Source organism: Wasmannia auropunctata, unplaced genomic scaffold (genome assembly GCF_000956235.1).
Source record: "Wasmannia auropunctata unplaced genomic scaffold, wasmannia.A_1.0 LD336106.1, whole genome shotgun sequence".
Lineage (NCBI taxonomy): Eukaryota > Metazoa > Arthropoda > Insecta > Hymenoptera > Formicidae > Wasmannia > Wasmannia auropunctata.
The window spans coordinates 6,243,945-6,271,095 of NW_012026784.1; the positions used below are offsets into that span (position 1 = coordinate 6,243,945).

General features: G+C 47.2%; 2 protein-coding genes across 3 annotated transcripts in view; one reads left to right on the forward strand and one right to left on the reverse strand.

The window, feature by feature from the left end:
• Positions 1–27,151, forward strand: part of LOC105454733 (RING finger protein 17) — a 149,725-nt gene that overhangs the window by 76,711 nt on the left and 45,863 nt on the right. The gene's annotated exons all lie outside the window — the stretch shown is intronic.
• The window catches only part of LOC105454752, a 56,993-nt gene continuing 36,776 nt past the window's right edge, over positions 6,935–27,151 (reverse strand). Inside the window, exons 2-3 of the mRNA XM_011697619.1 lie at positions 19,884–20,075; positions 6,935–8,831 (exon numbers count right to left, since the gene is read on the reverse strand). Coding sequence (XP_011695921.1) covers positions 8,485–8,831; positions 19,884–20,075 — 539 coding nt within the window. The 3' untranslated portion in view covers positions 6,935–8,484. The remainder of the gene's footprint in view (positions 8,832–19,883; positions 20,076–27,151) is intronic.

The window sequence follows — 27,151 nt, forward strand, 5'->3', positions numbered from 1 at the left end:
GGGGGGGGGCAGATTGTATAGAAAAATAAGTGGACGCTATAAGTTTGCGCGTGTCAGCCTTTCGCTGCGTAAGCAATTACCGTTCAATAAATACGTAATTAATTATTTAATTAATGGGACGACAACCAGCATGCGAATCTGCGTGAATAATTAAACGATGGGAACGAATAAAATTCAATTTGCATTTGGCCCCGGCCTAGCATCGTCGTTTCGGTTGCATAAACTATTGCGCCACGCAGCGATTATGACCGCGCACGAAAACGTTGTTTATTTCATAACTAATATTGCGCGCGGGAGAGCGTAATTTGCGTCAGTACTAATATTTGCTTTTCGAGAGCACTTGCTACGTTATAAAACACCATAATGCTCCGTGATCAAAGAGCGCAATTGTTTCACGGACCCTTCAATTATAATCGTATACCCCCCTTCATTAATGCGACCAACCCACCTCGTTTCTTCGCGCCGCATATTGCATTACGCTAACGCATCGCCGATAAGGTAACAACGTACGCTTGTATCGATATCGACGAGAAAAAGAGGGCGCGGCGGCGAGCGGGGGGAGCGGACGGAGCGAGAGGGAGGGATTGGTCCAGCCGATCGGGAATTTTGCTCTCGACCCGCACTCGAAACACGCGAAATATCATCGACGTCTATGCCCCGCGGGCCTGCCGCGTCATTGGTCGTCGAAAATTAACATGCGAACGACCAGGAAATATTGCGCGAATTAAAAAAACCGGACGAAATGGGGAGAGAGCGCGCGCGAGCGAGCGAACGGGGATGGACGAAACGGTGGTCGATCGGTCGGTCGGTCGGTCGGTCGGGGAGGCGAGAATAAAAATCGGAGGGTGCGCCTTCGTGCGTTTCGCTCGGGTTTTTTTTGTCCATCCCACTCGATCCTGGGAAGGCCGGTGGCGGCGCCAGTTCTGTGTTTTCAACCCTCTCTGCGTATCATGTTCGTCCGTTTTTGCTACGCGGAATCACGTCGATCATCCCGCCGCCGCCGCCGGTCGCAGGGTCTCTCTACTTGCGGAATACTCGTCGGGAATTCGTGAAATTCGTTTTAGTTGCGCGACGCGCTCCTCCGCTGCGTTTCTTATCGTATTTCGTGCCTCCGCCGAGCGCTCGCTCGTATCGTAATTATTATATTTTGCGGTCGTTCGTTCACCTCTTGGAAGAGGGAGGAGTGATCCTTCTCCATCTTTCGCGCAACTGGGATCTTATGTGATACGATAATTACATAAAGATGATTTCTGGATGTATTTTTTATATTATTTTTAACTAAAAATATATATTTTTCTCACTTGAATACGTTAACTAACATACTGTTCTTTCTATTTCAGGTAAGAAACAACAATCTAAACCGGTCTTCGTTGGGTGAGTGACCTGTCTAATTTCTCTATTACCTACTCATGTTTTTTCAATTTATTCACGTTTGTTACATTAAAAAAAATGGAAGTCATTTTAATTTATTCGGTCCGACGAATCTGTACGTTAATCGATGACGGCAGCATTATTTGCTTGTTATCCTGATAAGCCTGGTGTGTTAACATCACATTGCATCAGGTTCCACGTAACAACGCGATGGAACAATTGTCAGTTTAATCCTTTGTGAGCGAAAACGTCACTGCAAGTAGCGTAAATACCGTATATATATTTGAAATACTCTATTATTGTGGAAAGGCCCTTTGAAAATTCACGCTGTTTTCCCGGAGAAAGCGATCATTTTCTGCACTCGAAATTGAAAAGTATATTTATTCATGCATTCGTACTTCTGTCCGCACGGTGTCCTAAAGGACTAGTTTAGTAATATATATATAGAGCAAAATATTATTTGAAATTTGTCGCCGCCTGCTTTAGAAAATGGGAAGACCAGCATTAAGATAATTAAAATGTGATCTGAAATTACAAAGGGTGTTGTCAGAAATTTTTCTCAGTCATCGCTCTTTAATCAATTTACTTATTTATTATCGGCATTGATTTATGAATCCTGGGTGTACGCCTAGCTCTTCGCCTTAGTGCAAGATCGGCATTGCATCTCGTCGTGGCAAGAATATATTAAATAACGAGCAACCGGGGGAAAACGCTCTATTAATAACGCGGGAGGGGGGAGGGTGGACACGTAGCGTTTGACTGTAGTCCAGGCTCGGGAGAACTCTTTGAACTCGTTGCTTATCGGCGGAGCCGGCGAATGGGCTCCGGGGCAAGTAATCGGCGATACAAAATGGAAAACGCTGATAATTTAAGCGTGGGGCCCTCCGCTCGGCCGATCAAGAACGGCGGGAAAACGGACGAGCGATAGAAAGAGAAAGAGAGATAGAGAGAGACGGGCGGAATAATCCAGGGCGTTATTTTATTCGTTGCTGTGGCGCAGTCGATGCACAAAGTTTTCATAAACGTTGCTCGTGGGCACGTTGAACGTGCGCGTCTCTCTTTCTCTCTCTCTCTTCTCTTCTCTTCTCTTCTCTTCTCTCCTCTAGCCTCGCGAGAGAGCTCTTCCGCTTCCTCTCTCGCTCGCAGCATGCGACAGACAACGGTTAATCAATGGGCTTCAAGCGCAGGCTCGCATCCCGGGATCTTCCCTGATGGACAGCGGCAACAGCAGCAACAACATGCACCCACTCGAGGGGGAGGGGGGAGGAAGGATACGAGGGGAGGGAAAGGAGCGAGAGAGGGAAAGAAACAAAGGGGAGGAAAGGCGTATCGAGATGGAGAGAGGAGGGTGGATCGGGGATGAAACGAAGAGAGAGAGAGAGAGAGAGAGAGAGAGAGAAGGAGAGCGAGTAGGCGAGAGCGCCGCGGGCGCGTAAAACTAGCGAACAATTTAAACTCCCCTTTCAAGTCGCAGCTTTGTTTATACGAACGAAAATAATTCGTCCGCGTATCCGTCTTTCCGTCTGACGTGGGCGCGAAAATAACTGAATATACACGTTGAATTCACGGATACATATCGCGAACGTCGACATGAATCGGCAGAGGACTCAATCTTCGAAAGATTAATTGCGAGCCTTGCGCGAGTTTATTTTTATTTATTGATCTTTGTGGTAGATTCGTACGAGGATTCGTTCCCCATCCGTTAAGAAACCGCGATCGGTCCACGGGACGATTTTGCAAGATACAGCATCAGAAAATTACGCTGTTGGTAGTTGATTTATTTCGAGTCCTTGTAAAACGACGTCGATATAATGCGGTACGAATGTGTAAGACATCAAAAGCGATATACCGGCATCACACGTCGAACGCAACGCCGCGATGTGACGTTAACTTTGAACAATCGGTAAGGAAGCCAAAGCGAGCGGGATAAGGTTCTGCCTCCTTCTCTGCGAAATTAGTCTCGAATCGCGCGGCCTGTCGGTCTCATCGTCAAGTAAGAGAATTACTTTCGAACTCGCAGACCGATAAAACAGGCCCTCTCTCATTTCTCGACTCGACTCGGGCGCGATGGACCTAAAAACTTTCCGCGCTCGTAAATGAGAACCACCTGGACGCTCGGTTTTACGATCCATTTGCATCCGGCTTTAAGAATACCGTCAAAAAGGATCTTGCAATTAAAGGCCACGGAGCGCATCTTCGCGAATATCACCCGGCCGCGTCGTTTTTCGGCATGCGTCAATTCGCGAGAACTCACCCGTCCGTCCGTTCCTTTCGCTGCCTGTCGGAGTTAACGGGAATCCTTCTCGATCTCATGAAAAATCGTTAACTTCGTCCGCTGAAGCAATTGCCAATTAGCCGTTTTTTCCGATTATCGATACATCGCGCTTTGTGACAGGGGACAGCATATTATTTTTGCGATGTTGAAAACGCGTCATATCGCTTAATCGATACGCCGTATTTTTTTTCCTCCCGGCACAGAAAAGATTTCAAATCGGCGTGTAGCGCGTTTCCGGACACGTCGAACAGCCGCTGGAGCGGGCTCGCCCGCAAAATTGGACGAATCGGGGAGGGGGAGTGGAAACGGACGAACGGACGGACGGACGACATTGCACACACGTACTGCATTCGCACGAAATGGGGGGGAGGAAGGGGGTGAGAAGAAAAATGCAAGGAGAGGGTCGGGGGTGAGCGGGCAAAACTCCCAGCGAGATTGGATCCCTGAAAAGTAGTTCGTGCTGGCTCCACCTGATTACCAGTTTCGCTGATGGATTCTTAGACCCCTTCTGGAGATCTGCCCCGCGTGCGTTCTCTCGATCTTCGTCATCGTTCTCTCGCTTCGCCGATTCGCGATAGTCCTCGCGAAACGTTTCCCCAATTCCCGCCAAATCGCGCTCTTATAGTCAGTTCTCTTTTTAATAAATCGATTGTTTCGGTACACACCGGCGTATCTTTCACCGAGTGAGGATTGCATGTGCACAAGAATCCGTTGCGTCTGCAGCGAATTGCGTACGATCCACGGAATATCGGTACAGATTGAACCGAAGGCTTTCCGAGGTATAGAACAATAATTTTCCAGCGGATTTTCTACAACGTTGAAAAATATCGGTCTAGGAAGACACCTGCGCGACGTGGGAAATACGTATTGCGGTATCGAACGTGTAACTTACATCAGCGACTCAAACAGCGTAATGATTGCGCGATTGCGGGTCTGTTGTTAGATAGGCACGACGAACGTGAGCCACGCAATTCAAAACGAATCTAATAACGATCACAGGAGAGGAGTTAGGGAGAGGGGGGGAATGAAATTAAAACAGAAACCGGAAACAAACCTCAAAACGTACCCATCGCACCCGCACTAACTCAGCTTGCGGGAGGGAAAAAAAATTCTGATACGCTGGCAAAACCAATTATTTTGCGGAATGCAGCTTGCGGTTCATTTAACGCAACGTGGCTACCTGATATTTTATATAAAACTGTCCACCAGTGTGCGGAGAGTCGAATCAGTTGCGGTCGCGGTGACCGCACCGGCCACCGTCATTTCACCAACAATGTTCACTGTTTTTTTTTAATTCTCATGTTACGCAAAAGGATGGTCGCGGCATCCATTGGTTGGTTCGACCATTGGTGAACTATCGTGTTACATTGCGCGGCAGAGATGCGATTTCTTCAGCAATTTTCTCCACAAATGCCTAAATTTAAACGCGCATGGAAATGATGATAATTCGTTTCGACAGAGTAGCACATATAATTTTTCTAAAGAGCCGTTTTGTCGAGATTTCACAGTTTTACTGTCAGGATGTGAGATGACCCATTAGACGAGTGTTAAAATATCGATATTTTATTCACTTTTAAAATACATCTCTCGACAGCATACAAACTCAAACCTGGAGATGCCAAGAATGGATCGACTTCTTCTTGCATGAGATTTATCGTCGCGTAATTTTCTCCTTATTTCTCCGATATCAATTGTGATTGACGCGATGCTTAAATTGAGTTAAACGCGAATCGCTCATGCAGTTGCGATAAAAGGCGACTAAAGACGCCGCTGTCAATTAACGAATGATAGCTTAACTACGCACTACGCTATAAACCACGAAAACGGAAGGAATTACTTGAAGATTCTCTTCCCTTGTGGCGTATAATCGAATTAAGCGTGACTTTAGTTTAAATCCCGTCACTCATTTAAAAAGTAATCTTCAGTTTCACTGAAGATTGTCCCCGTTAACCGTTCTTCATTAGCAAATTGGCCGGCAAAAGTCCCCGGCATCCCCATTAAAGATACACCGTACCGAAAAGTTTTTCGAACTAATTTACCGTAACTTCTCCTCTCTCGTAAAAGCTGCCTCTCTCTTTCTCTCTCTCCCTCTCCTCTTTCCCTTATATTAAATAAAAATTTCAGTAATGGCATTCTTGTGCAACATCCAATTTGCGAAGATTACATTCCCCGTCAAAAGAATCGAAGGAGAGAGGCTAACTATCCAGCTAAGCTTCGGAGGGACACTTTCCTTTAATCGCGCATCTTGACTTCCAATTATTACTTTTATCAGAATTCCGATCTCGGGGGACGGTCGTCGGATTTACCGTTACTCCCGTCGTTCCAACACTCGTTTATCTATATTAACACAAAATCGCCGACGATCGGCGTGTATATTGTCTTAGCACGTCTACAGTTTTCTATCTCTATTATGTACAAAGGTGCGCAAAGGAGCGTTAGATTAAAAGGCACATGTTCATCCCGCTGCAGAAATCGCTTAAGAATGCGTTATACAAACGAACGGCGCTGACGTAACACAAGATCGCAGAGACGTGCGCTTCGCTCACAGTTTTAAACAAATAACTAATTGACACTACGAGCTCGAGAGCAATGCTCGAGACGAGGAGAGCCTCGGGGTTCACAGTTGTTCGTATCTCTATCGTTCGGTTCGGAAATGAAAAATCCACGGCCCGCGGAATCTTGATTTTAGGGATTGTGCGATCGATTGTGCCGCGCGTCGTGCTCGCGTGCTCGCGTTTATTGACGTGGCGCGAGAATAGAATTCGCGTCGCGTGTGACGTTCGCTTTTCCGCTCGCTTTTTCCGCCGCGGGTCGCAACAATATCGCGCATCTCGGCACGACGCGCCATTACTAATTGCCGGCAAGCCTGCCGTTGTCATGTGTTTGCACGCGCGCGCGCGCGTGTTGCGTGTATCTCTCAACTCGGGCATCACAATCAGCGGGCGTGCACAATCGTATTATCGACTATTGATTTCGGAAAGCATCGACTTGCACGCTCGTCAATGCCGTCCGCGCGCGAAACGTATCGATTCCCTTCCTTGCATAGTTCGGCGTAAAAGCGAATAACGATACGTGATTATCGCGAAAATTCAATCTTTTTTTTTTTTTAGATATTTATTCGGATTATATGACCGTTTTCTCTCTTATATTTCTCTTAATATTAATATCTTATTGCATTCTTTACGTTTGAGCTGCTGGCCGAAATGATAATATAAATTGTAATATTTTTTTGTAATCTATAAAGAGAATAAACTCTCACTTTTTATTTATTACACTCGAAAAATGTATAACAGTGTAAAAATATAATTTTTTTTCTGCAGTCTTTTTGTAATAATGTCAAAATATAATTTTTTTCTTTTCTACATCATCATTTCGTCCAACGACTCGTCGAATAATATTAACAAGCTAACAGTATTCTCAATCAACTAGCCTTTTATGCGTTTGCAATCTGTATTATTTTTACAATAACGCACATTAATAATATTTTGGCGATACTGGACTATTTACGTATAGGCATATTCGGTATTTAGAGACTCGCTTCTCAACGGAGACCGCGTCAAGGTAACGATTAAAGCGCAGTTGAACTCTTCACATTGAGGACACTGTCCATATTAATCTCCATTTATAGACTGACAAGTATGATTCAGCGTGTACGGAACGTCGCTGCCCGGAAGTATAACAGAAACCGCGACATCCGCCAAAATAGATTATAGCGCGGTCGAAGCCGTCCAACGGAGTCGTGTCCGGGTTTGATGATCGATCATGGAGCACTCGGTTGATTTTCCCGCAGGTGTGTCGGTGGCACGTATTGCTCGTGGTGGCTTTCGTACTTCCGCCGTAACGATCAACTTCCGACGCTTCTTGTCCGAGACGCGGAGACGGAAAGGGAGAAAGAAAGAGAGAAAGACGTCCGTAAAGCAACGATCGACAGAAGAGACGGATGGAAGGCGCCTCGGCTATCCCACAGTCTCGAGCGGGGTCTCATCAACGATTAAGAACTGCATCCAGGGTGCAGGACGCTTTTCCACGTCGGGCAATTCCTTCCGTCGGAAGGGAAGGCCGAGCGCAGACGGAAGTCGAGCTCCGCCTCCGGTTTCTCTTTTATTGACGCAGCGGTGCTCATCACGACGAGCTTTATCCGTTCCCCCGTTCCCTCCCCTTTCTGGAAATGGGTAGGACGATTCTTCGCCTTCGACGAAGATCGCTTCGATATTCATTGGGCAAAGATTTATCCACCGGTAATCTCCTTCTGAACGTTCATCGCGCGATTCAGCGGCTCGAGTGTGCGCGCTATCGCACGACGACAACGGCGGCGGCGGCGGCGGCGGCTGTCGCGACGAGACCTTTCGCAGAACTCCACGATTGTCATGGATAATCGCTCTGTCGTGTTCTTCTCCGCGCGATCTCGGCTATCGTCAGATGCTCTCGAACGGTCTCCTCCTCTCGTTTCCTTTGAAAGTTCCGCAGTCGTGATAGGGCCCGGGCATGAATCCCACGCGCTAGCTTCTATCGATCGATGGTGATGGAATAGTTAAGTGACTGCGGATTGCTTCCGCGTTCGGAGGAAGATCCGCGTCATGGATTTATTAAAGAGGAAGAGAGAGAGAATAATTTTCTGCACGTAGAGTCTCTTCTGGAGAGATACTTTTTTCGAGTCGCGCCGGTGACTCCGGTGAGCTCTTATTGCGGCGCTTTTTTCTTTACGATTTTCTGTACTGGCGAGGAGAGTACTTTCCTTCCTGTAGGACGACGACGTGATCGCGTTTCCTCCTCTTTCCCTTTCCCGTTCTTCTTCGTTTCTTCAAGGCGAAGTATCGCGTGCCATCCGTCCGCCCCTTTCATTTCCTACGCACGAAGATATTCTCCAGGAGTTCCTTCGTGATCAGTCGGTGGGGTCTCGTCGGGCTCTCGGTGGGCGTACCGTAAAGTCGACTGTTGATGGCGTAGAGCTTCGGGCTAAGCTCGCACCTCACGTTGAACCACCAGTCGCATACGAAGACCGCCTGGCTGAATTGCGTGCCGTTCGGACAGAGAAACGTTGCTTGTCGGCCGTCTATGTCGCAATAATGCCACGCCTGGCATCTCGTCTCCACGTCGGCGAAGAAGCCGGGGAAGGACTGGTCGTCGCAGTAGAAATTTGTGTAAGGCACCTTTCCCAGCACCGGATAATCCGTGCCTGGGCGACCTGCAATTGCAATGAGTTCAGTAAGTCTTATTTTCAACGTAATTGATGCAGATACTCTAAATGTGTTTTAGTAGCAAGCAATTAAATCGATAAAATTAATACTACATAATGTATATATTTTTCTTGATATTAATGAAGGTATTTAATGAATTGAAGTAATAATCAATATTTCAACTGTACGGTCTTCGACATTCAAATGCGTTTCATCCGGCCTCCCTGATATCGCGTTCGATCGTACGTTCGGGGCTCTAAATAATTCACAGATTATTCCGACTGTAATTTCAGCGCTCACGGATTCCCTTTGCGTGAAACCCGCGAGCGCATATAAAGCGCCGGGCGATTTGGATGAGTTAGCTACTTAAATGAACGGACGCAAGAGGGGTTAAACGACTCGATGCAACCACGGTTCTTTGCCTTTTCTCTATTTCCGTTTCCATCTCTCCATTTGCAGCCGCAGCCATTCGAATCTCATCGGAAAATCGCAGTTTCTCGCGTAGCTTTCTCGGACAATGGTGCGATTGTGTGTAACTGGAAACTGAGAGTCGACAGAGTATTTGTTTAAATGAAGTGTTGAAAGGCAAGAGAAATTAGAAGATAAAGATATACAAATTATATATTCAATTTATATATTTTTAAATAATAAAAGTTAAAAATATATAATTTTATATCTCTAATATTTGTATAAAAATTTTACGCTCATATTGAAAAATTGCACTTGAAATAATTTTTATCCATATATAAACTTAATCTTATGAACTACGCTTTACGCGAGAACAAAAGAAAAAATTTCGTCTTTCTAATTTTGTTAAGATTCTATACAACGTATTTCAAACTTTTTTCTGGAATCAAAATCGAAAATATATCTAGTTCAATATCGCCAAGTGTAAGCAAGTGATCCCAAGGTCGCTGAGAGAGGGATATCTCAATCAAAGGAGGTGAAAACAAAGGGTAGACAACACGAAGCTGTTGGCGTCGTAACTGAAAGAGGTTCGGAGGCACCGGTGAAGCTAGCCCGAGAAAGCGCCTTCGGGCTCCTTCATCCTCAAGCCTTGCCGCCATTTTTCTTTTCTTGCAATCTCTTTTCCCGTTGTTCAAGGCTCAGCGGAAAACGAAATAATTACACTGTCACACACGAGTGCATACCTTCGAAAGGGGTGAATAGCTCGAGAGCGAGAATACGAGTTCGACGCGGGCATTGTTATAGATAGATTCTACCGAAGTTATAATTACGCGGACCCAACCACGGATCGGGATGAGGATGAGGGAGAAGGAAACAGAGAAAGAGAGAGAGAGAGAGAGAGAGGGTAGTTTCAACGAGCGGAAGCGAGACAGCGGGCGTTTATTCCGTGCGGGTACGCAGAATCTCTTCCGCTGACAAAACAGATCGGACAAGCGGCGCAAGGTGTGAATTTCGTATGGATGTCGGTGCAACACAGTCGGAGTTTATGCGACCACGTCGGTAGGTGCACGTTCTGTGTATACCCGTGCCCGGGGTGTTGCGCGCGTATACCAGACTGGTCCATTTCGTCGCTCGTATCCGCGTCGCATCGCGTCGCATCACATTCGACGAGACGCGTCGCGTCGCGTCGCATCGGTATTCCTGCAGGCGCGCCCGAGATGAAATGAAACCTGGCCAATCCGCTGTTTTCAGCTAACTTGAACGACTTTCCGTCGAGTGAAATTGACGTGGGAATTTCTTGACTCGCGCGAAGTTTCAACAATATGAAATAACGCGTAACCAGACAGTAATTACTTATTGTTAAAATGCTAAAAGAATGTGGGACATTGAAATTCTCGCAGAGAAATTTTAACAGAAATGAATTGGAGTCTGATTATTTAATAGAACTTTATGCTTCTCCCTCTTGAAACAATCAATTTCAATTAACTTACAGGAGCAGTTCACATACCTGAATAAATGATTTAATCTTGGTAGATGCAGAAATAACTCCATGTATAATACATGAAATATCGTTTATTGTATGTTTAAAGAATTCGCACGTTTTGCCATTAAATATTTAATTAAATGCTTTAATTTTAGAAGATTTTAGTTAAAGCATGGTTCTCAGAATTTACACGAGGACAATTTCGTTATACATCCGCTATGAAAACATACTCCACCCTGTGTAGCCTCTACGTTCTTCTTCCTCCGAGGGACATCTCCGTCGTTCCATCTTCGTCGCATGCTCTCGTGAACGACAGTATTTCTGCCCGACGAAACTAAGCTTGTCGCCCGATGAGATTCGAATAGTTGGACCGACAGAGACGCGAATAGGGAGAGAAAGAGGAATTGGGGGAGAAAAGGGGACAGAGCGATGAGGTTGTTCGCGAGTCGGGGACACGACGGAATGCTGTTTCATTGCAAAATTGTTTAGATACGGAGATGCTCGAAACCAACCTTATAATCGCTAAGAAGCTCTCTTGCACTGAAATTACAGGGTGACTACTATATATGTTAACGGCACTCGTAATATCGCGTCCTGCAAAGCGTTACTAATGAAACGAAATTAATATCCTCCATATTAATATTTATTAATTCAATTTACTATTCCCTTGATAATAGTATCATATGAAGAATTTGCGTTTGGTGATGGAGTATTTTTTGAAGATGAAATTGAATTACCTTTTCGATAGAAGAGATATAATTGATTAACTATGTATATCTTCAAGCGGAATTACTTTGTGAAATTTTTTGACAGTCGGCGATGTGAAACGTAATGTTTAAAGCGCGATTTAACATTTGAGAAAAATAGTATTTTTTTTTATCCATACATCTAGGACGCAATCTCTCGCGGAGCTAACGAGGGAACTTTCTTAATAAGCGTTGACCTCGTTTTTAATTCCCTTTGCCAGTCAGAGAAAATGCTGGTTCACGCCACGGTATTTGTTATGCGAATACTTCCTCGGTACCACTTTAAAAGGGAACCGTGCGGACTTCGGATCAGCGATTCCATTCTTGCGCGAATTTTACGCGTTGGCACGCGACCAACGTCTCCGCGCGGCGACGAGACCCCGGGTCTTGTTATCTTTTCCGTTGAGAGATCAGCGTACTCTCCTCTCGCATGTAATCTTATAAAAGTCCCTATATCTCTTCTCCTCTTTTGGAAGTAAAACAAGAATCTTTAAGATCGAGGATTCGGACGCGCGCGCGCGCGCGCGCGCGCACACACACACACACACACACACACACACCGCATCGTCGCGAAGCTATATGTCGTCGAATGTCGCTTCCGGAAACGCCGCAAGATCCATGTCGGTTTTCTGGCTCCGTTCTTTATTTAACTTTTCCATGAGTCTTTTTACCCGAATCTCTGTTTCGACTGGCTGATTCTAAATTCACGATTGAGCCGAATCACGAGAATCGTGTATTTTACGAAAAATTATCTTCGCTGCCCAACGAAATTCTTGAAAATATCTTTAATATGAATATCTTGTTTAAAAAAATAATACGGTATATAATTGTCTATATACGTAGTAATCTTAATGAACAGTATATTTTTGTATATTTTAGGGGATAGCCGATCATTGTGTTTTCATACGTACAAACGATTATTTCGCTTTGTTACTTATGTATCTCACGTTGTCTGACAGCATCAACCCCCTTTAACGGTTGCACGTGAGCTCGCTATCGCAAAGTCGATATTCCTTCCGCGACGAGTCGCGAGCTCCCTCGAATGTATCGGGAGAGACGCGATGAAAAGTTCACGTAGAGACTTTGGATCGCGTCGGGAAACTTCTGTCTCGAATTATTGAGGCAGAATAAATAAGCAAAACGGGAACGTACACGGAATCAGCGAATCCTCTCTCTCTCTCTCTCTCTCTCTCTCTCTCTCTCTCTCTCTCTCTCTTTCTTCCCCCTCCTTCGTTCTTTTCTCTTTCTGACTTTGCCTTTTTTCCTCGCTTCTTTCGTATAGGAACTCCTAACGAGTGCCACCCATAATAGACATTCCCTCTCCCTCATCGTCGGTCGCGTTTCTCGTTGACGTTATTATTATATCGCCGACAATTATGAGGACCGAGTTTTCAGCGTCATATCTTCCCCTTTCTCACTTTTGCCTCGATCGTCACCGGGTGCCTGTTCGTTTCGTTTTCCAATTCTCGTCGCCGCCACCGCCGCGAATCGATGCTGGCAAACAGGTAGTGCATACACGCGAAGCGCTCACGAGAGAGATCACGGCGAGTAGCGAGGACGCGTCGCGTTAGAAAGTCACGCAACGTTAGGTCGTGCGCATCAACGCACGTCGCTGATTCGTGTCGCCGGGACGCGACACGTTCGCGGGTCAGCCGTTGTCGGATTGATTGACCCCGTTCGTCTAGATGAAAGACGCGTAATTGCCTAACGACTTATTCGAGATAATGCGAGACCCCGTTAATTCCGAGTTGCGCGACGAGACTCGGCGCCAGGCGAGGTTTCTTGCGTATAATTTAAGCGCCTTGTGCACTTGGCAGATGATCGAATGTCGATATCTGGCGAGAGGGGAGGACGCGCAGGGGGAGGAAGTTTGCTTTGTGCAGGTAACAACTCGGGTGCCAAGGTAGAAAGAGAGGAGAGCCTGCGAGTGCGCGTCTCTCGATTAATCCGGAACGTATCCCAGGGGGGACTCGTGCTCAGAGAAGCTCCTCGCGTGTGCGGGCGCGCTCGCGCGGATGGAAGCGAATCGCTTTTGGAAACAGGGACGTGATGCCAAGCGTTATCTTGCGCAATGAGATCATTCCGAGCTGAACAGCGCAGCGTTGTATCGTGCCGAGTTGGGCTGAACTGAACTGAGCCAGAGCCGAGCCGAACCAAACGACGCATGAGACGGAGAACCAAAATGATCCATGCGGCAATCGTACCGAAAACGATTAAACAACCGTTTCCTGTGATTATCCAGCTGTTCGTTTACACTTCGGATGCGTTTGTCCTACAAGCGAGATATTAATCCTTTCAGCGGCCCGAGTACCAGCGCGGCGTGGCGCGGTATTAATTGCACATGCGAGGATCTACCCTCCCCTCTCTCTCTCTCTCTCTCTCTCTCTCTCTCTGTCGCAAATTCGGGGATACGCGTGTGGTAGCGCTCGTGAATCTTTTAGTACTATTTCGAATATTAAAGGAATTATATACCTATATTGTTCGACAAAATTAACTTTTCATCGACGAACCAATTTCAATGAATCATTAGTTAATCATGGATTGTAGAAGATTTAGAAAAATACAGCGGTGAGTACACGCCCGTGGTCTTTTTCTATAAATTAATCATAAAGATTTATTATGCGCATATTATTGTATGCATATATTGTTTATTATATATAATATTCTTTTTACTTAAATTTATCTTCGTGAACGTCGCCATCCTGACAATCTCACATTCGCGTCCCGCCAGACGAAGGGCGAAGCTTCGACGTCTGCATGATCCACGATCGCGTACGGATCTTTCCTTCTCTCTCTTTCTTTCTCTCTTTCTCTCTCTCATTCGACTTCCGTCTTCCTCTCTTTTACGTCTCAACCATCGTCATAAAGTCAGTCAGGCGCACGGGACGGGAGGTTTGTTGCAACTCCCTCCACCCCGCATTGTTCCTCCGTCCGTCTCTCTCCAGTGCACTCGTGGTCCGAGGGAGTTCGTTTCTCCTACCGTCCCTCCATTCCTCTCCCAGTGGTACGCCCCTCCGTATCACCCTTATGCGTTTACCTTCCTCTTCTCCGCCGCCCGCTCCCGTTTCCCCGCCATTGTCCGTATGTCGTGAAACGCGCGTAAAGACGTACCTGGTTAGGTTCGCGCGAAGCGGAGGGAGGATTCCCGCGAGCAGGGAAAGGAAGAAAAGGCGGGAAAGAGGTAGCGGCATCGAGGGGGATGAAAGCGAGACGCACGTAACGGACCCGTATTTTCATTCCCCTCTCTCTCGTACATATCTCGCTGCCCGCTCGCTTCAGCCCGCAGCGCGCTGATCTCGCCGGAACTGCCATCGTGACATCGTGAGGAGAGCCACGCTCGCCGGTGCAGAGTTCGTCCGGGGTTTCGGGACTGTTTCATTATCCTATTCCGGGAGTGGCGCCCCGCGATCCGGGACGTAGGGCGAGGGGAGGAGTGCGCGCCTCTTCCGCGCGACCCTTCGGGAGATTGAGAACCGTTAAGTCAATGAGATAAGTTTACGCTACCATATTGATTCGGCGTTGCAGCTACCTTTTTCTCCTCGCTCCTCGTTCGGGGGATGATTTTATTGCGCTCGCCTTGTACGCGAAACGAAACAGAGTTTACCTATGAAATGTACAAGCTTTTTTTTAACACGTTAGCTGAAATCTTTCTGATACATAATGGAACGTGTGATGAGAATGGAGGGGTGGACGAGTCACAAATCTCAAAACCGTAAATATATTAATTTAATGTAGAAAAGTGTGAAATACGCGTGGTATTTCTTTTGCCTTTCGATTCATTAAATTTTTATTAAGTACGTTAAGTTACATCTCAAATCTTTTTCCAATTTCTTTATTTCAGCAGAAACTATTTACATATCGCAGTTTGATTTTTTTTTTAAGACGAACTCGGCTTAATTTCTTATGTTCCGAAAAAATTAATTCTTCTTTATATTTGATTATCTTTTTCTTCTCGTTATTATCTGTTTTGTCTCGCTATTTTTATTTCTCTTTTTTTCTCTGTCTCTTTACGCTTTTTGTCCCGTTATTTTCCCCACGCCTTTGCCCACCGCCGCTGCACGATCATCCATCCCCCATCGACGGCTCGTCTCGGCTTTACTCCCTTTGCGCCCTGCAACGTTTCAGTCGCTTCGGGGGCGGCATAATCAGCCCTTGTCGGAAGGGTGTCACAGCAGTTAACCGACACACCCGGAGTTTACGATGGAGCGACGTCGTCGTCGTAAATTCCTCGTGCATTGTTTGGGAATTTGCGAGCGCTAATCGGTCGCCGTCACGTCGGCGAAAGGCGCGCCGACGTCGTCGTTGTCGTCGACGACATCGTCGCCGTCGCATCGTTGACGCTCCTCGCTGCAAGATTGACGTTCAACGTCGACGACGTTGGCTCGGAGGTCCGTCATCGATGGATATTATTCGCGGAATTTCACGCTGGCGCCCTGGCGAATTTCTCAAATTCGCGAACACGATCGTACGGCGCACTTATCGGATCGCTCGGGGGAAATGGATGTACCGATAATCCAACGTCGGATTCATTTTTGAAATAGCGGAGAAATATTATCAGATTACTCCTCTCGCGTAGCGTTAAAGAGATCTGACGTTTTGAAAGCGGATCTCTCTTTTTTTTTTCATATCGCATTCCGCCTGATATTCGCGTATTTTCCGAAATTTTAGACTCGTATATCGTATTTCCGTAACCGGTGTATATTAATTTATAATCGATACGTTTATTTACACATTTATCATCGCAAGACGATTATCACCGCCGACTATAAAGCACGGGAATTTAAACGCGATGCGCGCCCCCCATTTCACCGCGACGCCGCGGCGCTTTCGAAGCGCGCGCGCGCGCGCGCGCGATCGATTTAATCGCACGACGAAATAACATTTAACACGTTTATCAAATAATCAGATCTCGTAGAACAATGGTCGGTCGGATTTAACCGCGTATATTATTCGCGTTTCAACGACGGGCGGCGGGTGCGCTGAGCCCCTTCGTGCGTGAGCCCGAGATACATAAATAATCATTCTCCGTTCCGTAAAGTTTCGCGAGTACCTGGCTCTCGGTACCTCGACGAAGTACTCCCGGGTACTTACGACCGGGTATTTAATTTAGTGTATGAATTTTATGCGCGGCAAACGCCCTTCCCTCCCTCCTACTCCCCTCGGTGTTGCACGCGTTCGCTTATAAATCAGCCCCGGCCGACATTCTCTATCGCGTGTAACGTGCACACGCAGGGGTTGCATCGCGCGCGCACAGCCTCTCTTCAACTTCTCCGCCTATATCTACCCTCCGGTGGCGCGCGATGTGCAAACTCCATTATAGGAATTTTCCCTCCGTATACGCGAAGGCTGCAGCAAATATTTCACGATCGATCGACTAAAGGGAGACAGAAGAGGGAACGCCGGCCGGCCGACGGTTCGTCCTCCCCCGCATAAGGGCGAACCGAGGGAAATCGAAGCGGATGCCGCTTGCCTGCTCGCGTTACGATAGGTCAGCGTTGAAATTCAAAGCGGTCCTTCAAAGAGCCCATTAGCCGGCACAAAGTGACATAAATCGTCCTTAATGCGGTATGACCGCGCGTTCAATGGCCAACAAGGTTATCGCGGTTGGTACTTGAGAATAAGCCGCGCATTAAAAATGCATCGCTAATTTTACCCTGTTTCCTCCCCTCCGTTCTAGTGGCGTCCGCTTTTCGATTCGCGGCGCGCCTTCTGTTGCTTTTCAAATCTCCTTTTGAGAAATCGCACCGTGTCTTATTCGCGTTGTTTCACATCTTCGTGCGTTTTATTTTTGACGAAAAACGGATCGCTAACTATGTTATTTATTTTTTATGATTTATAGTACAAATTTCTTGTGAAACAGGGAGACGTGTCGTGGGGAGGGAAAGGCTGCATCACTGGTGAAGACGAGATTAATAGTGTTTCTCGTTCGGTTACACTGACGGGAATTTACGATGCTACTAATGCAGTTACCTCGCCTTAAAAATAATGATTTTTAAAACTAAAAGCGACCCCCTTCCCTCGTCTCTTCACGTAGACCAGAGGATGAGGACCGGCATGGAAAAAATGGGATGGTGCATTATGTGTAATTTACAGAATGTAAATTACAGAATCTCATTAGTATTTTAGTAAAGCGGCCTTTTTTGTATATTAAGCGCAAAAGTTGCCGAGCATACAACAGTGCTCTTTTCTAGGTATTCCGAATTAATTTTGCATCTTTTCAAAATCCACATCTCGTTCCTGAATTTTATAATTTTCTCAATTTTGCAAGATCTGCTCGAATAATTATCATGTTTTGTCGCGTAGTTTGATCAATCTGTAAAATAATGATAATATCGGGATAATATTGAGGCTCCAAGCGATCTGTTAAAGCGCTTATCGACAAATCCGTCGCTGTTCCTGCTTAATTCAAGCAGATTTAACCCGTTAAAGCCTCTAATAGTCGGAAACTTGTTGACGAAGCTACGCTCCCCTGACTCAAGATAGTATCCGCGAGTTCACATGCTCCATCATACAACAATAATTATATATTTTTTGGTTTATACGATATACAAAGCTATACGGTGTTATATATATATATAGCGCAAGTAATAATAGTGAATTTAAAAATCACTGATAAACTTCGATAAGCGACGTCCGGAAACGAGAGAGTTGAAAAGCCTGACGTTTCGCCGATGTTGTAAAATTCATATCGAACAGCGGCGTAAATCAGCCGAGAGGGGAGACTTTCGAGAGGACGCGTTAGAGAGAAACGCGTTAAGGGAAATTGACGGGCGATAAACGGCCGTTACGTGGTACACCCTTCTTGCCTCGTCTCTGCGGAGAGCCGCGGAATATCAGTGAAATTGCCGGTATCTCTCCGCGGAACGGAACGGAGCGGCGCGACGCGGCGTCTCGTATTCGAAGAGTCAAGTTCCTCCGCCGAGTCGGCGGGTGCTTCGCTTTATGCGATTGCGGAAAACGACGGAGGAAAGGGTAAGAAGCGGATAGAAGATAAGTTATTGCTCGTCGAGGTATGCGGCTACGTATTTCCTTATACTTCCACCTCGCGCTCGGCATCTTCCTTCTCATTCCGGCGTCTATTGTTGGATTACCCTCGCTGAAGGGTGTTTATGAATGCGCGCGCGCGCACGGCGGTATTGCGTCGTCCGTCTAGATTTAAATCCCATCCATTTGCGGCCCGCAAATCTTATATAATCGCTGCCGGCAAAGCGTATCGTTCGACCTGATGCTTCATTCGCATGAGCGGTGTCTCCGGCGTGTATACGTTCTCGTACAATCGCCATCTCGTAGAACAGGCTACACGGGGTTTCCCGGGAAAACTGCCGGGAATCCCGATGTTTCGCGGATCATCTTAGATCGGCCGATTCTTCGTTACAACTGTGTGGAACATCATCGTGCCTTCCAGCTTTTTAATATAGAGATATTCAGATATCTTTATAGCTTATGACTTTTATATCGAATAGCTTTATCGAAAATCGACAGTCGAGAATTGGAAGAAACTAATTAATGCGTCTTAAGTATTTTTATTCCGAAAAACATTCATTTACTAATAAATTGTCGTTTAACTATTCTCTTCGCGCATTCTGGACCACCCTGTATATATGGTACGTTGCCAGGCTTATATCGGCATTGTGTGCAAGTAGATCAAGATTAATGAAACGTTATACCTTCCGCGCCGGGATGCATATCTTTCCGCGCGAAACTTCGCATCCAGAAATGATGATTTCACGAATGTATTAGATTACTCAACCGTTATATGCACGTTACGCATATTTCTCGCGGATTCGGCAACGTTCTCTCCTGGTCTTTATGAATAAAGCGAAACGGTCGCAGACGGTACTTTAAAGTAAAGGGTCCATTCCGCGCGTGACTCCCGCGCGTTCCTGACATTTCTCACAGTCTGGCACCGTCGAGCGTGAAATATTTTTCGCTCTCGGGAGAATACGGAAGACGCGTTCGAAGACGGGAGAGTGTCTACGCAATCGACTTGTCGCCTCTACTTATTTCGTCATATCTCCCTTGCTTTCTCCATTTCCTCATTATTCCCCGTTACTGACGGTAACGTCGCTCGCGAGCGCGCGGCCTCGTCTCCGCGTAAAGTGTCCGTCCTCCTTCATCTATTTTTCACGAGCGAGAAATAATGATCGGGCTCCGGCTTTTACGCGACGCATCCACTCTCGATTTCAGAAGAACGACGCTCGGTGCGGAAGAAAGGGAGACGGGAGAGGTGAGAAAGAAAGGAAGAGGAAGAAGCGGAGCGGAGGAGAGAATAAGGACGGATTTCGGAAGCTGTGCGCACAGAGGCGGAGAAAGAGACTCTGCTGCACAGGGAGAGGGGAGAGGAGAGCTACTCCCGATCGGTCCCGGTCCGATAAGCGGCTCACAAAGGGACAACTTTGCGAGAGATGATCTTGTTTACGTACCGGGTATCGATTTACCGAGATCGAGGTACTCCCGCACGGACGGGCTCAGGAATCCGGGCGGCACGACCGGCGCCTCGTTCGTCGGATTGTTCCTCTCGTCCACAGGATCATCGTAGTAATAGTCGTCCTCGTCGGGATCGAGGGGCTTCGCCCGCTTCGACACTTTGTTGCTCCGACTGCCACGCGCACCGCCTGCAAAAACAATTTTTAACTGTAAAAGATATATCTGTCATGAGTGACAAGCGTGAAATTTTCGACGAGATCGAAGAGAGAAACGAGGAATCTAAATATTATTTAACGCATTGCACGTTAAACATTTTTCACGATTTAGCTCTGTGATTAAGTTCGTGCTTCAAATACGTTCAAATCTATTTTGCTTATTGAGACGAAATTTGGTAGACTAGAGTTTCCTAATATTTAAAATTCAAGTATTTTAATTTACGGTCCGAGTCGCGATTTGTCCCGAGACTAATGGCTCTGATATCCTCCTTTTAATTGCACTGTCCGCGCGCTTTTCTCTCCCTATTAATTCGCATGATTGAAGTATCCTTCTGTTTCTACTGTTATTTCCTTCTTGATAAGTCCGACGGTCTCTCCGCGAGAGGAGGGAGAAAAAAAGAGTGGGAACCGGAAGAGAAAGAAATCGGCCGCCATCTGGAACCTCCCCGCCCCCCGCCCGGGGGTTTTGGTCATTTGAGCAATCTGAAATTTAAATCATTTGAAAATGCGGCCGACCGCGTCGCCGAGGTGGCTCCCGGAGGTAAACAAATTTTTACAGTCTCTTTAATTCATGCGGGGAAACGTTTAATCGATGTTGTCCATCGCCCCGCGCGCGCCGTTTTTCCTCCGGGAGAAACACGGTCGCGCAATGCCGCGTCTCCCCACCCTGCCCCTCCCGGATACAGATGCACAGCGGTATTTGCGTTCCAGATGCGCTTCGTCCGTACCCGTACATTGGATTCCTTCCACTGTACGTTTCTCGCTGAATAATATGCGGTAATTTTCGCGAAACCCTATATCCGTTAAAACATTTCGCTCGGCGAAACGACGGGACGGGACGGGACGGGGGAGGGGTGTGCCTTCGGCAAACGTCGAATTTTCCGGTGCTCCATGTCAAACATTCGACAACTTCCTATAATTCGTACCGTATCAAACGCAGCTTGTCCGATCGAGGAGCGGTTAACAGCGGTAATTTAACGACGAGAACTGGTCGTCGCCGCGCGACTGAAAATTAATTAGCTAACGAAAACTTGCCGAAGCGTGTTAATTTCGATCAAGTGCCGGCCAACGTGCCGGCTCGGATCACCACGTAAGGCCACCGTGTAGAGTAGTGTACACGCGAATGTATCTTGAATAACGCAGTCGAGTGGCGGTTGCGGCGACGACGGGGGTGCCGCGGTGGCCGCAAAACTTCGACGTGCCCTCTCTCGTCCGCAGGTGTGTGCCCCGCGCGGAAACTTTACGTCGTCGACCGGTGCCGCCGCGTGAATGGACGAAGTTTCGTGTTCCGGTCGGCGGATTGGGTCGAGCCTCGGGAATCTTGAATCTGGCTCCTCGGAATAAAAGTAGCCGCCGCCTTACACGAGAAGTGCCGAGACTGCTAACGAGAGTTTACGCATCCGAATGAAGTGATATTTAGTATCGGAGATTATAGGATTCGAACAAAGCTTCGGTTATCACTCGCTCCTTGATTGAAATTAACCATCGATCGACGAATTGTTATTATAAAAATCGATTTTCAGGAGCTAAAAAATTTGATTATTTGCTATTTAAATTGGTAAAGCGTTAATGTCAAAATCAAATATTTCTCGCAAACGTGAAAATCTCTTTCCATTATTTTGCTGTATAATTAATAAATACGAATGTCACATTTATTCAGCTATTCAACCAATTTCCTTGGAATTGGCGCTTTGCTATAAAATTATAAAAAGCAAATTTTTAATCTATAAATATATTTTTTCTAACTTGAATATTTTAACTAACACACTGTTCTTTCTGTTTCAGGTAAGAAACAATAATAATCTAAACCGGTCTTTGTTGGGTGAGTGATCTGTCTAATTTCTCTATTGCATGTATTGCATAATTTCTCTTACGCATGTTTCTTCAATTTATTCACATTTGTTACATAAAAAAAAAGGAAGTCATCCATGTTTATCATACCGGATAAATCACAGATTTTCCGTAGGTGTGAAATCAATTCGTCGTGCTTCTCACCGCAGTTACAACACGCAAACGTATGCGCGGAATTCATGATTAACGCGATAAATTCGACCACGCGTAATCGCGCTATGAATCCTTAGTAGGGCGTATCATAATCGCGGGGAGGCGCGTACGTGTTACGCCGGTTTACGAAGGCTCGCCAGAATCCCGTGTTCATCCTATTTGATACCGGGCCGCAGCGTCCGTGTCGCGGAAGCTAATTAATGGCTCATCGACGGGCTGAACTTTATGCGTCAAAACGCCGCGGTTTAATTCGCGCTCGCGGACAATGCGTCCGTACGCGCGCGGGATTTGCGATCGCGTCGCTGTATCGCTGATTTTCTTTTTTTGTTTTGCTGCCCTCCCTCTCTCCCTCCCACCCTTTTTGCACCCCACGCATGAATTTCGCCGCTGGTCGCGCGTGAAATACGATTTTAATGTTACGCGGGACCCCGAAAATACTCACTGTAAATACTATTAAATATCGCAAAATATTCCCGCTTGTTTTTTTTCTTTTTTCGGGACAACGTCGCGAGACACAACGTCGGAGAGTAATCGTTGCGATTGTGAGAATTTGTGCGAGTGACTGGCGCATTTCTTTCGCACTCGTCCGGCCGTTCGAGAGTACGGTCTTTGCATAATTTAACAAACGCAGTCACTCTTCCGCTCTTTCATCGACCGTCGTCCAATAAGTCTTTATCATCGCTCGAGATTATTACGATTATCTGTGTCGTGGATATTCCAACCCCCTTTGAAGTATATCGTTACTTCTTTAGCTAGTTTTACAATTTCGCTCGTGTCGTCCGTAGCTTCATTTTGCTACGTATTTATGTTATGCCGCTCGCAAAAGGTGGATCGAGTTCCGGAGTATAATAAATATTGTCTATCCGTCCGTCCTCTCTCCGTTTTCCATTAAAGGAAGCGGAGTGGAGCACGCGCGGAAGAAAAAGAGTCTCGCGCGCGCGCGACGTAACTATTTTCTACGTTTCGCTCGACGCGCAAATATCCCAGGGAAACGGCGCTTTAATATCGCACTGCCGCATGAAAATTCACCGAGAACCGACCGAGGTGGGAGAGAGCGAGAGGGAGGAGAACGCGGGAACAGACACGTCGGTCGGAGAACTGCAAAGAAATTGGCAAAAAAAAAAAGAAGGAAAGAAAGGAAGGAGAGGGCGGCGAAGAATGGGAGGAAAACGGAGAAACAAGAGTTGAAAAGTACGATCGCGTTTCTCCGGCATGGTCCTCCGCAGTCCGCACGCTTGCGTGCGTACGTGCGTGCGTGCGTGCGTGCTGCGTGGGAAAGCCGATCGACTGCAATTTCGCGGACGCCGCGGTATCGTCCGCCGGAGCGGACGAGAAAAAGCGCCGCGATGTACAAACACCGATCGCGCACACTAATTCTCGTATTTATCCGCGCGTGACGCCGATTATGCACGCGCGCGCAGGCATCGGAAATCGCATATATAACCACTCACTTCACCGCGCCGGGCGGGGGAGGGGGGGAGGAGAGGTCAAAGGCGACGCCGGACGATGCCAGCACCACGCCTATTTATCCGGACATCGTGTTTCCTTGCACGGGGAACCGGCTTAAAGGACGTTAAATATGCATGACGCTGTCGAATTGCGTTGACCCCGCGATCTCCACGCGTGTCGCATTTAGCACGTCGATGAGGCTTGTCGTCGATATTTCTGTACCTAATTCCGACGAGCGCTCGTGCCGACGAGGATCCCTCGGAGGCGACCACGATCCCGGGAGATGCGCGAGCGAGGGACATTATCCTCGGTCATACACGACGATTACGACGTTACGTGAATGCTCGGTTTCGCAGGATCGGTCGCACGCCTGTCGGCGAAAGCCACCCCACGAGCGTAAAAGCGGTTTGCGCATTTTTTTTTTAAATGAACGACGGATTTTGGATTTTCTCGAATTTACGAGACGGTGATGTCCCGGATGCGCGCCGCGCGCGTTTTCCCCGATATCGAATGATAAAATACGGACGCTCGCGCAAGTATCGGACTGCGGGATCAAATAACATTTGTTATATTAAATGCCACGGACAAACAGGTGTAATTATTCGGCCGGTCTGGTTGGATGCCGAATAATTATCAAATGCGTATACCGGCGGCAAAAGTAGGTATTAAGCGTACTCGACCCGAACTAAATTACCGCGGCGGGGTGTGTAATAACGCATGGATGCGTGAGGACGCTGCGAATCGATTCGCTGGCCTACCCCGAGGACGGCGCGGATGGATGAATTAAAAAAAAGAGAGAGAGAGAGAGAAAGAGAGTTTCTATTTCCGAAAGACAAATCGGGATATGATGCCGCCGCAGCGACCCCGGGCCAGATGTCTGCGTGTGATAATTAACTATCGATCGCTGCCGCTTCTCCATTAGCCGCTGCATTTTCGGTGGCCTAATTATTCTCTTGTTCGTTCTATCGCGCTGGAGGAAAACGGTCGCGATCGACGCGCTTAAAAACGAGGAAGAGAATAATCACTGACGCGAAAACTTCGCGAGCGAGCTCGATCGCTTTCCACGACTCGGCAAGAAATCGTCGGACAAATTGCGAAAAACTGGCCAGGAATTGGCTGTCGCGATTATTGATTACTGCGAGAGACTAGAATTTAGGTTTCTTTATTCACGAAATTTTCCATAAACATATGATTGAAATTTCGATTGGCGTCAAGAGAAAGAAGAGTTTTTCTTTCGAGAGCGTCATAGAATGTTGTACATATGTTACAACTTTCGCGTTGCGGTTGGAATATCGCAAAATCTTGTTTCGATAATGATCAACGAGGTATCTTCATATATCAGAGAGAGGGATACATTGCGTTTTAGAAAATTTCGCATGCATCATAGAACGATATGTTGAGGTTGGATTGACGGATATTAATAAAGATCTTTATAATTTGCAACTATTCACAAAATTCCGTGATCGTCGGATGTTATTAGCGAAGCTTGTCGATTTTTTTTACACAAGCGAATCAAATAAGATCGGAGATCGTAAAACGTAATCGAATGGTTTTTCGGCGTTTCGAACGTGTTGTTTATTCAAATGAAAGGGCCGATTTTACGTTGCTGTTTATGTAGCGTATCGTACGGAGTGAAAAATCGAGAAGAATCGTAATCATAAAAATACACAATCGTGTTCCCGACGACGGCGGCGGCGGCGGCAATGGCAGCGGCGGTAGCAGCGGGTACGAAAGAGGGATGAAACCGCAGGCGCGATAACGCCATGGATAAATCGCAGTAAATATGATACCGCGGTAAACAGTAAGCGGCGGTAAACCCGCAAAGGAAATACGAGGAGACGGGATAACGCAGGTGGATAGAGGAAGGCAGGGGGGAGTGAAGGTAATGCTCGTTTAACCGATAGTCATGCCACCGACGTGTTCGTCCGCCCTTTCGGGTCTTTTTAAATATCCGCTCAAAGTATACTGACGCGAGAGAGAAAGAGAGAGAAAGAGAGGGTGCAGACGACACCATCCCGATCCTCCCTGGCGATCGAGCGCAGTGAAATTTTCGTATTCCCGACCGAGAAGGCCGATCTACGCGTGTATCGGCCGTAGGCGTTCGCGACGTCGGGCGCAACTTCACCGCTGACTCTGCTAAAAGACGTCACCCCGGAAACGAGACACCGTTGGAAGGTGGAGTCGTCTCCCCCGGTTTACGCGAAGAAATTCACGGGACGGTCGGGAGGAGGAGGAGGAGGAGGAAGAGAAGGAGGGAGGGAGGGGAGAGGGAGGGCGACGAGCTCGGGGGTAGGAAGGATAGTGCTGGAGGAACTCTCTTTTTCTCTCTCTTTCTTTCTCTCTGTCGTAACTAGCGAGAGCGAGCTGGAGCGACGTGTAGCCTGGGCGATAAGGGATGAGGAGAGAAAATGGAGCGAGGGAGAGAGGGCAAGAGAGGAAGAGACGAGCGAGGTCGCGCCGCGCGCGGTGTTTACGACGACGAGGAGGAAGAACCTTTTCGCCATGGTCGTTTAGAAGGAGGGCCTTTTAACGGCGCGGCGCAAAGAACGATCCGCCGGTGCCTTTGTGCTCCCTCGTCTCGTCCACCAGCTATCGAGCCATTTAACTGTGTGCGTCTGTGCATCCTGCGCTTCCTCTCCCCTTTACCCCTTATCACCGCCCGGCCTTATCCCCCTCCTTCGACCGTTCTCTCGTTTCCCGCGCCTCTACCGTTTCTCCGTGTATCTGTGACTCTTGGCGAGCTTCATATTTCTTCAGCGACACTTTTGGCACACTCGCGCCTCGGAAAATGTTCCCGTAGGCGTGCTTTGCTTCGTTACCAACCGTTTGTGTGCGTGTGTGTGTGTGTGTGTGTGTGTGTGTGTGTGTGTGTGGAAGCATCAATTATTCTACAAACTTCCTGTAAAATTATTGGTAAAAATTTCTCTTTACATACATATTCATTGCATCTATTTTTGATGATTTTAGAACTCATCACGTTTTTCGGCTTCGAGCCTTAGTCATCAGTTTGTCTTTTAACAATTCAATCGTGAGCCGTCACCTTTTGCGCGCGTACGTACGTATAACAACGCAAGATTTCTCATCAAAGGGCACGTAATTACGTATCTGTTTTACCAACCATCCCCCTCGCGTCGTCGACGAGGGTACCGCGGCCGAGGGCTGCGCTGCGCGCGATCGAAGTTACGATTCTCGTGTTCACGATGAAATTTCAGACCGGGGGTGGCTGGTGGGATCGACGAGGGTGTCGACGCGCAAAAGGAGAAAGGCAGAGAGGGAGAGAGAGAGAGAGAGTCGGGGGAATTGTGCGGGGGATGGAAACATAGGCGGAACGAGCGATGCTTCGGGGCTAAAACGCCGGCAGAGCAACGAGAGGTAGATGGAGGATGGGTAAGCAAGGATGAGCGGCGCGCGGGAGGAGGTTTCGTTAAATAATTAATCGATCCGAACCACCCGACTGCCGAGGATTCCTTCCTTTTCCTGGTTCCGCATAAACGATGCATTTTCTGAGGTTTTCCGACCCTCCGAGCGGGATGACGAGTCGAAATGGCTTTTCCGCATTGAATACATCGAATACGACGAATGGCGTACTCCCCCCC